This window comes from Recurvomyces mirabilis (assembly GCF_035927965.1).
Source record: "Recurvomyces mirabilis strain CCFEE 5264 chromosome Unknown scaffold_32, whole genome shotgun sequence".
Taxonomy (NCBI): Eukaryota; Fungi; Ascomycota; class Dothideomycetes; order Mycosphaerellales; family Teratosphaeriaceae; genus Recurvomyces; species Recurvomyces mirabilis.
In genome coordinates this window covers 93,518-106,567 of record NW_027041966.1, presented here as the reverse complement: position 1 = coordinate 106,567, position 13,050 = coordinate 93,518, and the positions used below count along the sequence as shown (strand labels likewise).

Sequence of the window (13,050 nt, the reverse complement as noted above, 5' to 3'; positions counted from 1 at the left end):
GTAAAACTGATTCAAGTGATACCCGAAGAGATGATTGCTGCAATGTATAAATGATGATCAGGATCGTCTACTACGGTCATCGAGCAGAAGCAGGCAGAAGGTGTCACATGTGCTCACCACGGGGATCGCGTTCTGTCGATCTTGATATGACTCCAGAATGCTTGTACGAGATCATTCTAATCTGCCATGCTTTATACTATGCTACGCTTGTACGCTACAATGCTATGCCAGTATCCCACCAATGCTTACCCGTTCGCCACCAGAACAGTCCATGCCACCAGCAGAAGAACTGATCATCCACCGCCCCGAATCCTAGCCCGCGCAGCACGCTGAACGGCAGAGGCTCAAACAGCCAAACACCACCTTGAGCAAAGTCATCTACAAGAAGCGGAGCTGTGTAATACAACCATACATGCACCAGCGCGAAGTTCGCGGCCTGCTTAATCAGTTTCGGACATTTCTCCAAAATGCCCGCGGTCCTGAGCTGGTGTGTTGCGACAGTTTGTGCCATAATGCCCACTGCCTGCAGTAGGAAAAACCTCATCGGTCCGAGCAACGGCCTTGTATCACCAAGCTGGGTGTAACTCCCACAAGCATGCACGCACCCTGACAAGAAGAAAGCAATGCACAACGACACCAGTCTCCCTTTCGTCGACTTCTTTTCGATGCCAGTGGCAGCCAGTATAGCAGTGGCAGGTGCCTCGAATCCATATCTGAACGTCTGATGCCACCACCCTCCCCACCATCCTGCCAGTCCCTTATCGAGGATCATGGCGTAAGAGCCGAACATATCCGCGGGATTCATCCAGGCTTCGCCGCGTAAACCTAGCACTTTTGATCCGAGAAGACAGCTAAAGAAGAGAGGGCCGAGCTTGAAGATTGAGTACAAGGCTGTGTAGATTCCTGTCAGGCTGAGGAGGAGGCGGAAGGACTTGGTTAGAAAGTGTGAGTTCTGGATGATCTGCGGAAGGTGGGATGGCGCTGAAGCTGTAGTGTACCCGATGAAGTATGGGTCCCGGTGCATCAACGTCAACGTGAAATCAAGGATGAAGTAGGTTGATGTGAGACTGATCAGGCAATCTCGGAGTAGCTCTGCGCGTGTGAAGAAGCGGCGAATACCGGTTCGACTTTTGGTATAGCGGGAATCGTTTGTGGTGTTGTCTGTGTTAGAATTATCGCCGAGTTGAGTCTGTGCCCATTGTGGTGGTGGTGGAATGCCTGAAGTTTGCCAATTCCAACCTACACCTCGAAAGCTGCAGAAGCAGTCGGCTACCCAGTCGAGACGTGCTATGAGAGGTCCGGATGGGTATTCTTGCCAGTAGAGCTCATTACGGCTCTCATTGTGCTTGCCGTCAGAGCTGCCGTCAGAGCCCTGGGCGGTGGGCCGTCTTTGCCGTGCGTTGAGTTCCTTCTGTTCAATGGTTGATGCACTGCTATTCGTCTCGGTGTTTGCAGCCCGTTCCGTCGTGTCCGAACGACGCTCAATTCGCTTGAAGTCCCTCTGACAATCGTTCGCTATCATGATTGCAGCCACCCACAGAGTACCCCAGAATGATAGCAGGCCCACGCCGAATGCAGACGCACAGTATCGAGCTCGATTCGTTGCTATACACCAGCCTTGGAACAGACACAGAAAAGCGAAGACTGGCCATCGTGCCCACTGCAGCCAAGGAGATTTCCGGTGGTCGATGAGAAGGTAGCCGATGATGACTGCAGCACCGACAGTCGCCCAAGGATAGATAAACGGATATGCTTTGCCATTATTGATCAGATCGAAGTAGACTTGGTCGTAATAGAGAACAGCCTCACGTGGCGTGCGAAGGCCTGGAGGTAGCATCGTGGTATCGTCCAGGGTTTGTTTCACAATTCCATAAGGCTCGCCGTTCTGGCTAGATCACACGGCCTGTAGCGTGATTAGTCCTGCCTCTGTCGTTTCGTGGCCTCAAGACATAATGGACACTCACCTTGAGAAAAGGAAGAAGGGCGCTGTACGCCACAGTAAGAACATACATGATGACGAGAGGCGTCGCGCTAGTGCAGCGCTAAGCCACAGGTTTAATTTTTGGTTTAAGCACGACCATTTCTTCGTAGGGCGGGCTCGACATCACTGGGTGCGTGATTGAAGGCTACTTCAAAAAGTACATAATACAACTCACTGTGCGCGGAGGAGCGCCAACACCGCCGTCATGGTCAACATTACGGAAAAGATCAAGGAGATCGAGGATGAGATGAAGAGGACGCAGAGTATGAGCGCTGAAAATCATGCTTGAAGTGGTGAAGACTGACTATTTAAAGAGAACAAGGCTACTGGTAGGCTACCAACTTGATCGGTTGTGGTTGATTCCGCTGATGCTGGGCAGAGTATCATCTGGGACTTCTCAAAGGGTAAAAGTGTCAATCCTTACTTGTACACAGCCGTCGCTGACAGGCTCCCAGCAAGCTTGCTCGACTCCGTGCTCAACTACTCGAACCTGGACCCGGCGCCGGGGCAGCTGCAGGGACTGGCTTCGATGTATCGAAATCTGGTGACGCTCGGATAGCGCTGGTCGGGTTTCCGTCAGTCGGCAAGTCGACATTCTTATCAAAAGTGACCAAGACGAAATCTGAAGTCGCCGCATACTCTTTCACGACTTTGACCGCCATACCTGGAGTGCTGGAGTATGGCGGTGCAGAAATTCAGGTCCTCGATCTACCTGGTATCATCGAAGGTGCTGCTGAAGGCAAAGGTCGAGGTCGCCAAGTCATCTCGGCCGCAAAGACAAGCGACATGATTTTGATGATTCTGGACGCTACGAAAAGAGCCGAGCAGCGTGCTCTTCTCGAGGCTGAACTAGAGGCTGTCGGGATTCGGCTGAACCAAGATCCGCCAAATATCTACCTCAAGCAGAAGAAAGCTGGTGGTATGAAGATCACGTTCTCCTCGCCACCTAAGAGCCTGGACGAGAAGATGTTGTACAACATTCTTCGTGACTATCGAATACTGAACTGTGAGGTGTTGGTGAGAGACGAGAATGGTATGCTTCACTCCTTCATGTCGTTGCATCTATACTAACATACGCCCAGCGACCATCGACCAATTCATCGACGTGATCATGAAGGATCACCGAACATACATCAAATGCCTCTACGTATACAACAAAGTCGACTCTATCTCGCTCGAGCATCTGAATAGCCTGGCGCATGAAGACAACACAGCAGTGATGTCTTGCGAGCTGGATCTCGGAATCACAGACGTGGTCGATCGATGTTGGGACGAGCTGCGCCTGATCAGAGTCTACACCAAACGTAAAGGCATCGATCCAGACTTCAGCGAGGCTCTGATTGTGCGGCACAACAGCTCGATTGAGGACGTGTGCGATCACATTCATCGCACACTCAAGGACAGCTTCAAGTATGCACTCGTGTGGGGTGCGAGTGCAAGGCATGTGCCGCAGAGGGTTGGATTAAGTCATGTTGTATCGGATGAGGACGTTGTCAGTATCGTGGGCACCAAGAGCGGCTTATCTACAAAATAAACTAACGTCTGTCGTGGCTAAGCAATTGCTATTGCAGCCTCTCATGGCATGGCTCGGGTTGCTCTTAAAGTTAGTTTTCAATGGCCGCACCTTTAGAAGACTACGATCACTTTGCAAATCAACCATCTCTGGAAGCCACTTTACATCCCTGACCATAACGTGGAGTATATCCACTTGTGTATATGAAACATGACCATTTGTTCGTGTGAAGTATATCCACTTTTGTGTGCTAGCATTTCACCAATCGCCCATTCGAGATTTCACACAATCTCCTTCTTCTCGCCAGCCTCATCATCTGAGCCGTGAGCTTTCTCGATGTCGTGACCGGCACGACCGCCACCTGGTGCCACCACAGAGCTGCGTCTACGAGCCACCTGTACGTTGCCTGTCAGTAATTGCTGGATGAATAAGTGATGGCACTCTTTCGAAAACTCACATCTCGTGCTTCCTCTGTATCGTCCCACGGAATGAGAAGTTCTCCCTTCTTTCCGTAGCGGTGAGGTTGCTCTCGTGCAACTTTGACCACGTCGAGGGCACCACGAAGTCCGTGAACCTTGTGGAAGATCTGTGATGACCGGATCAGCATAATTCGGACCATCTCTGCTTGGTTGTGGATTTGATGCTATGCTTACCTCGTCCATCTCCTCCAAACTTCGGTAGGCGGTCTCTGGGAAGAAAAAGTACACACAAGGCACCATAAAGGCGTTTATGGCCATGAAAACGATGTAGGTCTTGTATCCGATCGAGTTGAAGGCGACTGGGGTGACCATGACGACCATGAAATTGAATATCCAGTTTGCGGTGGTTGAAATGGCATTGGCTGGAGCACGGATATCGAGTGATACGATCTCAGCAGGGTATCTATGGACACGCATGTCAGCACAAACTCATGTTCCCTCCCCCGTGGGTGCATAAGATGACTTACAGCCATGTCATTCCGAGCCAACCGACCGCGAAGAACGAGTTGAAAACGAAGAGGAAGACAGCTGCGCCGATACCAGTACTGCTCCCTTTGACTGAAGTGGTTCCAGCCAGTACAGCCATCGACAAAGCCTGGCCGGCGGCGCCGAACAGCATGAGTTTCCGCCGTCCGAAGCGTTCGATGGTGAAGATGGCGATGAATGATGCGAAGAAGTACTCCGTGCCGTTGAGCGCAGCTAGCAGTCGACTGAGGAACGGAGAAAGGCCGATGTTGTTCTCGAAGATGGTGGCTGCGTAATATGTGATGATATTAATTCCACTGATTTGTTGGAACATCTGATTGACATAGGCAAGGATCGTGCGGTGTAGGTTGCGGTTTCGGTTCGTTTTGAAGACATCAGAAAAGCTGCCCCTTGCCATTTCGAAGACAGTATCTTTGACGGCCCTGAATTCGTCCTGAACACTTTGGTCTTCTTCTGGGAGGTCAGAGAGAGCAGCAAGCACTTGCAGCGCTTCGGCATCTCTGCCCTTCAGTGCTAGCCAACGCGGCGATCTGGGGTGCTCTTCGTCAGTAAATCAGGCTCGCTTCTTCCAGAACTCGGAGTTGAGAGCTTACTCGGGGAGACCAGGAATACCCGCCAAGATGAATAATGCTAGAATGATTTGGAATGCGATTGGGAATCGCCAAGCAATCGAGGAGTGATCCAGGAAGGAGAAACCCAGATCTGAATAGTCGGTCGTGTCAGCCAGCCGTCGACAGAAAGGTCAAACTGGTGCCGTAGTTCCCTTACCAATCCAGTAGGACAACATTACACCAAACACGATCAAAGATCCTTCTATCATAACCATCTGCCCACGTCTATGGGATTTGGAAGTTTCGGACTGCCATGTCGGGACTGTGGAGGTGTTCATACCTACGTGGGAATCAGCTCAAGATCTTGTCCGTCTTGTTCAGGAGCTAGACTTACCATTCCCGAATCCAGTGATGAGCCTAGCAGCAATAAGTTGTCCAAGGCTGAAAGAGGAGCATTGCAGTACCGCGCCGACAACCACTAAGCAGGCTATATTAGTATTCGACCGTTGTGCAAGGTCGACAAGACCATTTATTGCGTCATAGTCGACATGAACTCACTGCAAAGCGATCAGTCATAGTATGCAGAACAGCCAATGCTTTGGCTTACCTGATAGAAGAGCCAACCATGATCGTCTTCTTACGGCCAAGCATGTTGCCGAGCCATATCGTAGCGACGGCGCCAAAGAAGCAGCCAAGCGTATAGCCACCAACGGTGATACCCTGTACATTCGAGGCCCTGCTCGCGGCAGCACCGGTCCGAGAAGCGACATCGATCTGAGGAAAGTACTTGAGGAAGGACTTCAAAGTCAACAGTCCTCCCATAACACCTTGGTCTATGGTACAATATCAGTAACCGCCCGGAAACCACTCTACTTTAGATGACCTCACCATAACCAAAAAGGGCGAAATCTGTTCCGGCGATCACAGCAATGGCGATGTTGAGCCTTGTGCCCCGCAAACCATAGAAGTTACCCATCTTGTCGAAGATATTGTCTGGCCGCGACAGTGTAGGGCGGAGGGAAAGGTAACGAACTGGAGCAATAATGTGCGGAGTGCCCAAGTCTATAAAGTCTTTACTCCAGATGGGATGACTGAAAGGGTAATCCGGCACATGGCAGTCAGACCAACCGACGATCACCAGCGATCAGATCACGGCGCGGCATGTCTACGGCAGGTTGACCAATACGAGGATTGTTTCAACCGAAAACCAGGCGAGGACCAGCGCGTCAACGTCGACGGATGCAACCATGCGAAGGAAGAGAGTTCGCTCGTGCAGACGGAGAGCGTGTCCCCTCGCGGGCACCACGAAATGAGCAGCCCTACAGTTTGTCATGAAGCTCACCAAGATCCGCGAAGCTATGAAAATAAGAAGTGCCATGACGCATCAGCACAAGCTATTTCCGCACATTTGTGTCGTTTCACCCTTGAACTCGTCTCGTGGCAAAAGATGACTTGCCTTACTGTGCGCGTGCGGTCTGCTTTTTGACCCTCCCGGCCTAGTGGATGACTTCAGTGGCGCTCGGTAAGGACGGCACTCCACATCCCCGTCAATCAGCCGCAAGCGTTTTTATGGGGATTCCGAATTTGAAATGCCTTCAAAGACCGTTTGATCTGTCTGCATGCCTAAGCCAGCCTACACACGCAGGCAAATCGCGTACCGCCTCGTTTCTCACGGACAACCTATCCGTGGTGATCCGGCCACAGCGCAGGCCTGTCTTCTCCGTGGACCCAAGAACACTTCCCTTGAGGTCCTATACGTGGTCAGCCTGTTCTCGTCGGCCAGGAAAAAGTAGAGTATGAGCAATGATTCCCAGTCCTGTCTCCGCACCACCCACACTGGCGATCATGAAAGCGTGACACCAGCTTACCATTAACCGGAACATCTGCTCGGACACCCTGCTTCCTCATCGCCTACAGTAGGCCTCTGCGGCTGAAGTGATGACCGTGGCCACAGGGAAAGCGACAACGATGCTCCTGTTGCCACGCACCATTGAGATCGCAGACTCTTTGAAGATGATCAGATAGGTAGACATGCCTAGCAGGTGCACCGGATTAGGGGTGAGCTCGCTTCCTCTTGAGAAAGCTAGCCGTAGGTTGGCAATTAAAGCAACCTATGCCCAGTCTCACGATAGCCTAAGCCGAATAGTGCCATGCGCAGGTCCAGAGATCATGGATGCTTCTCTCGGCCGCTGCAAGACCAGGTCTGGGAATGTTTTGATCCATGATTGCTCGCGGCTAGAACTCGAACCGCCTGATCGTTCTATGTGAGTGTGGATGAGGCATTGGTCAAGTATCATAATGTCGAGGCAGTCGAATATCAAACAATCGTAGAGCATATCGCCGTGGTCCAGGAAACTTGGATCGATGGAATAAAGCAAGCGGACTTTGATGCCCTGCTAGCTGCGAGTCCCAATGGTTCTAGTTGCTAGCACTCAAGATCATATCCAAACTTTGCTCTAAAGAGTTGGGTGGGTGCCAGTTAAAGCTCCTGGAGCTGGAGTATCCGCAAGTTCAGTAGACAAGAATATGTCGAAGTATTCCGCTCTTTATTACTGTACCTGACTCATCACCAATCAATATATAAGAGAGGCGTTGCACATGGGAGCATTGCGCAATCGTTTGTGCAGTCGAAGTATGATGAGCCTGAGGCCGCCAAACTTTGTTTGATTGTGGAGAAATATCGAAAACGCCAGGAACATTTTCCGGCTCGTGACTTGATCATCTATATTACGGATGTTTACTCAGTATTATGAACAGATGAAGTGTCAACGCACACCTACTTAAAACGTACAGCCGATCTTCTTTGGTCGCCGACATGATCAGCATAAGTACACATCTCACAGTCCTTGATCAAAAGACAATACTTGCTGACCCTGCTCAGAGGTACCTTGCTCGTCCGCCAACATTGGTATGTAACCACCCTTTGATCTTCGAACGAATGATCGGGAGCTCAAGTATTTGCAGGTCCTGGATTCGACGTCATCGGACTAGCCTTATCCCTCTGGCTAGAATTACAAGTCAGTGTCGGCGACGATGCATCCGAGGGCGCACAACATAACTGTCGAATCACTTATGAAGGCCACGGCGAGAACAGTGTTGATCTGACACCCGAGCGAAACCTCATCTCACAGACTGCACTTTACGTGCTGCGATGTCATCAGCAAAGAAGTTTTCCGGAGCCAACGCACGTCCACATCAAAAATCCTATCCCACTCGGTCGCGGCCTTGGCTCGTCTGGTGCTGCGGTAGTCGCTGGAGTATCGCTCGGGAACGAAGTCGGCAAGCTAGGCATGACTAAAGATCGCATTTTAGATTTCTGTCTCATGATCGAAAGGCATCCCGACAATGTTGCGGCTGCTCTCTATGGCGGGTTCGTGGGTTCTTACCTCAAGGAGCTTGATCCGGAAGAAATGAAACGAATAGAGGTACCCTTGGCAGAAGTGTTACCTGCACCACAAGGAGGTGAGGATACGGGCCTCACTCCTCCGATCCCGCCCATCGATATTGGCAAGCACATTCGCTTTCCATGGGCATCGGAGATCAAGTGCATTGCGATTATACCAGATTTTGAGGTAGCAACTGCAAAGGCCCGAAGTGTTCTGCCCACGACATACGCAAAAGCCGATGTCATCTACAATTTGCAACGCGTCGCTTTACTTACATCCGCGCTTGGCCAGAGTCCACCAAACCCTGAGCTTATATATGATGGCATGCAAGACAAGGTTCACCAGCCTTACCGCAAGACGCTGATCCCTGGACTCACCGAGCTTCTGCAATCTGTGTCTCCTGCCACACATCCCGGTCTACTAGGCGTCTGTCTGTCAGGTGCCGGCCCCACTGTCTTGGCTCTAGCCACCACCAACTTCGAAGGCATCGCTACCTCGCTCATCAAACGATTTGAAGGCGAAAACATCAAGTGTCGCTGGGAGCTACTCGAGCCTGCGTATGAGGGACTAATCGTATCTCACAGCGAGCAGGCATCAAGCAGTGGCATGACTTACGCAGACGCGGGTGTGTCAATCGATCTAGGGAACGAGCTTGTGCAGTCGATCAAAGCGGCTGTGGCAAGTACACGAAGACCTGGCGCGGATGCAGAGATCGGTGGTTTTGGCGGCGCACTCGACCTAGCCAAAGCAGGATACACGGAACCACCGATACTTATCCAGGCTATTGACGGCATCGGCACTAAGCTAAAGATCGCTTTCGCTATGGACGACTTCTCGACCGTTGGCATAGACCTGGTAGCCATGAATGTGAATGATCTCATTGTGCAAGGTGCGGAACCTTTGACGTTCATGGACTACTACGCATGCTCGAAGCTCAACGTTCCCGACGCCGTGCGCTTTGTCGAAGGCGTGGCCGAAGGTTGCAAGCAGGCAGGGTGTGCTCTGGTTGGAGGTGAGACTGCAGAAATGCCAGGCATGTACCAAGGCAAGGAGTTTGACGCCGGCGGTGCTGCCACTGGTGCTCTTAAAAGAGGTCGTACTGTGTTGCCTGACAAAGCGGCGATGCAGGAAGGCGATGTCTTGTTTGGCCTCAGAAGTAGCGGAGTTCATTCGAACGGTTTCTCGCTTGTTCGCAAGATCATCGAGAGGGCTGGTCTGTCCTTTGCCGACAAGGCTCCTTGGGACTCAGCCTCGACTGTCGGTGCTAGTTTGCTGACACCAACACGAATATACGTCAAGCCCCTAATGCCGGCGATAGAGCAGGATTTGATTCTAGGCATGGCTCACATTACTGGTGGCGGACTGGAAGACAATATCCCTCGAATGCTGCCCAAGCATCTGGCCGCAGAAGTCGACGTATCACAGTGGGAAGTGCCTGCCGTACTGAAGTGGCTCAAGAAGGCTGGTAATGTGGACGCTCGTGAGTTTGCTCGGACGTGGAATACTGGCCTTGGAATGGTGCTGGCAGTTACAGCCCACAGAGCGGAGCAGCTCGTGCAGGTTCTTGAAGGTGCTGGAGAATCACCCGTGAAGATCGGAAAGCTCGTGAAGCACACTGGTGAAGATGTGATACTGCATAACACCAGCGTCTGGAAGTAGGCTGCAATGCGAAACACCACCTTTCCGTTCATCAATCGGGCTGCACTAGCAGACTCGTGCCACGGTGATGGAGACAGCACTATATCGAAGTAATCATCATCTTTGAACGTCGTGGAAAGGTAGCTATGCTCTAGACCTATGGCGACCACAAGCTATGCTCAGCCATATGTCTGCTCAAGAGTTCCTTCACATGTCCATACACAACAGCTGAACTTCATGCAGTGACCCCCATCGAAGTCTGATCTCCAAACGACTTGAAAAGCCAGAATAATCCGAGCATGTGTATCGAAATGAGGTTATCATTTATCTCTATGCGTAATAGCATGCTACCACTGTTGCTCTTCTTGGCAAGCTGCTGTACCGCTGATCTCGGATGTCCACCACCACCTGGCGACCTGTTCACCAACAAGGCGAAGGTTGATGTCCGTGAAAGTCCCGTTTCCGTCAAACATAAAATCACTACCGGTAGTACGATTACAAATCAGCCGCTGTCACCGAGATGGTATGGCTTGACTGTGGAACCGGACTTCAAGATCGATGAGCTGCCACCCGATTGGCAACGGGTTCGGACCCATGAACCATGGCCGCCATTGAAGTGTCCGGGCGGGATTGACAATACCAAGAGATGGATTACTTACTGCTTCGTAGATGACGACGCCGCCGAACATTTGGTCCAAATATTACTCTTTGCTATGACTCGGTGGAGACCAGCAAGTAGGTACACAACATTCAACATAGCGCCCGAGATCAGGTGTTATGACTGGGCTACCAAGTCATGGAACTTCAAGTGCATCTGCACTCCTGATTCTCGGTATGCTTTGCGTATCTTTGATGGTAGGACAATCAAAGATGATGCGCTTGCCGAAGTAGGGTACACAAACGCTGTGCCCCTTCAAAACATAGTTGCTTTCGACCACAACTTCGAGAATTCGCGTCAATGGAGCGACACATACAAGCTGCAAGTGAGAATCAACGCTATGACGCATGAGCTCGGTACGTATGTAGCAATTTCAAGGATGTGAGTCAATACTGAACTATGCTAGGTCATGTCGCTGGATTACTACAGTGAGTTGCAGATGCGATGGAGTATCATGATAGTATCCAGCCATTCTGACGCGTTCCAAAGTGAGCATCAGCGCACTGATGCTGCACTGTACGTAGAAGTCCAGTGCCGAAGGTTCAAAGGATATAACGATGCGGAGGACAAGGCCAGAGAGGAGATCAGGGAAGGAGTTTTCGAACCCGGGTCGACCCTCGCAGATCGGATGAAGAAGATGTAAGCAAGACTACATCTCCAAGTATTGTGCCAACGCTAATCGTACATAGCTGTACAACCTGGAAAGCTGCTCAGCACTATATGCCAATGCTACATGATTGGGTGCCAGGCGTCCCTAACACTCAGTTCCGATGGACCTCAATGTCTCAGTCGTATGACTATGGATCAATCATGGGCTATGACTCCCTTTCGGAACCCGGAGCATCAAAGAAGTCGGCAGTGATACTTCGGAAAGATGGCGTGAACAATGGCATCATCTACGTGGGGGGCCATAAGGATCCACGTTTCGCTGCCGTTTCTGTTATGGATGTCATGAGGATTGCACAGCTTTATCCTGGCGACGAAACTCAGAGAAACGAAGCTGCTGCAATGGCTGAACATGGGTCATGGCCGCACACCGTAGTCATGGTGGACGAGGTGGCGACAGCAGTCATGCCAGTACCAATGAACACTGCTCCTGTATTTGGATCTGCAGGCCACGGCAACATAGTCGTCGACGAAGAAGCAGATGCCCGCGAAGAATAGGGGCCCTACAGGCACACTGATTCTGCCATGTGATTGAGGTGATGACAAACTAGAAGTCGTCACGAGATGAGCGAGAGATGTGGATCTTGTTCGGGCGAAATTGTGGTTCAGCACTTGATAGGAATTGCAGGAAGTCAAGCGGGCGGTGGAATTGAGATGCTGGTCATCTCATTCGTGTATACTGTGCTTTAGCAGCAAAGATTCAAGATTCGATCGTGAGTCTAGTTGTTATCAGTCCTCTGACTTCTTGCCAACATAACACCACATCTCCGTCCTGAACCAAATCCCATCTTGCTTCATCTCCTCGGCTGCCTGCGCCTTGAGCTGCTCGACCTTCTCTCGGCTCCAATACTTGTCTCCTTGCAACACTCTAGCCATGATAGCGTTTGGTGCATCTACGATCATAGTCATAGTGAAATTCTGTCGATAGCCCGGAGTCTCGTCCATTGCCCACAGCTCGCTTCGAAGATCAGTGATTCCATTCTGGGACAGCAAGTCGCGTAACGGAATGATATCTTTGACACCACGAGTCAAGATGAAGTCATTGAAGCCTTGGTTGAGAAGTCTCATCGCCGTTCCGGAGACGCCGGGCTTTGACTGCACCACTCGCGGGCTCTGTGCATCCCACTCAATCCTGTAGAAGTACCCTTAGTACAATCCGCATAATAAGTTGAGGGTATGCTTGCCACTGCACATATCCACCAGGCTTCAACAAGGCCACCGCGTTCTTGACCACTCTCGGCCAATGCACGCCAATCACGAATGCGTGCATCGCTCTCACAGTGACTAGGTCAAACTTGCCATCGTACTCGCTGCCGTAACCCAACTCTGCTGCACCGTCCTGGACATGAAAGCGTACTCTGCCGCCGAAATGCGCGAGGCTCTCACCAGAAGGAAACTGCTTGTCGGTAATGTCGAAGCCATCGCATTGCCAACTTGGGTGCTCAGCTGCGATTTCGGTCAGGAATACACCCGAGCCACAAGCAACATCCGCAACTCTGCATCCTTCTTTATGAGGCAGGGATATAGTCGGATGGACGTGAAAGCCGAAGGCCTCGATCAGCTGCTTGTGCTGTTCATTGAGACGGGCAGCTTCCGCATTAGATGGCGGAGGGATGAGTTGGGACTGGGCCATGGTAGATCCTTTGTGTCGTCGAACGTAGAGCAGGGCTGTTGTGCTTTATACGAATCAGC

At 51.2% G+C, this 13,050-nt stretch overlaps 6 protein-coding genes across 6 annotated transcripts; 3 read left to right on the top strand and 3 right to left on the bottom strand.

Moving 5' to 3' along the window:
* Positions 1-214: 214 nt before the first annotated feature.
* Positions 215-2,012, bottom strand: LTS14_009544 (uncharacterized protein; the record flags this gene model as incomplete). Its single annotated transcript, XM_064842226.1, has 2 exons — positions 215-1,885; positions 1,965-2,012. 2 exons carry the CDS (start codon positions 2,010-2,012, stop codon positions 215-217), a joined length of 1,719 nt encoding a protein of 572 aa, XP_064690132.1.
* Positions 2,013-2,186: 174 nt separating this feature from the next.
* On the top strand, positions 2,187-3,515 carry RBG2 (Ribosome-interacting GTPase 2; the record flags this gene model as incomplete). The annotated part of the gene is made up of 5 exons (XM_064842225.1): positions 2,187-2,244; positions 2,296-2,310; positions 2,361-2,385; positions 2,437-3,014; positions 3,064-3,515. The coding sequence occupies 5 exons, from the start codon at positions 2,187-2,189 to the stop codon at positions 3,513-3,515; spliced, it is 1,128 nt and encodes a 375-aa protein (XP_064690131.1).
* A 260-nt stretch (positions 3,516-3,775) lies between these two features.
* Positions 3,776-5,986, bottom strand: LTS14_009542 (uncharacterized protein; the record flags this gene model as incomplete). The annotated part of the gene is made up of 9 exons (XM_064842224.1): positions 3,776-3,889; positions 3,952-4,080; positions 4,148-4,376; positions 4,441-4,989; positions 5,053-5,161; positions 5,228-5,350; positions 5,405-5,427; positions 5,618-5,843; positions 5,899-5,986. The coding sequence occupies 9 exons, from the start codon at positions 5,984-5,986 to the stop codon at positions 3,776-3,778; spliced, it is 1,590 nt and encodes a 529-aa protein (XP_064690130.1).
* A 1,839-nt stretch (positions 5,987-7,825) lies between these two features.
* Positions 7,826-10,055, top strand: LTS14_009541 (uncharacterized protein; the record flags this gene model as incomplete). The annotated part of the gene is made up of 2 exons (XM_064842223.1): positions 7,826-7,838; positions 7,975-10,055. 2 exons carry the CDS (start codon positions 7,826-7,828, stop codon positions 10,053-10,055), a joined length of 2,094 nt encoding a protein of 697 aa, XP_064690129.1.
* Positions 10,056-10,366: 311 nt separating this feature from the next.
* On the top strand, positions 10,367-11,856 carry LTS14_009540 (uncharacterized protein; the record flags this gene model as incomplete). The annotated part of the gene is made up of 4 exons (XM_064842222.1): positions 10,367-11,048; positions 11,099-11,120; positions 11,182-11,331; positions 11,382-11,856. The coding sequence occupies 4 exons, from the start codon at positions 10,367-10,369 to the stop codon at positions 11,854-11,856; spliced, it is 1,329 nt and encodes a 442-aa protein (XP_064690128.1).
* Positions 11,857-12,087: 231 nt separating this feature from the next.
* LTS14_009539 (uncharacterized protein) lies at positions 12,088-12,991 on the bottom strand (the record flags this gene model as incomplete). The annotated part of the gene is made up of 2 exons (XM_064842221.1): positions 12,088-12,490; positions 12,546-12,991. 2 exons carry the CDS (start codon positions 12,989-12,991, stop codon positions 12,088-12,090), a joined length of 849 nt encoding a protein of 282 aa, XP_064690127.1.
* Positions 12,992-13,050: the final 59 nt, after the last annotated feature.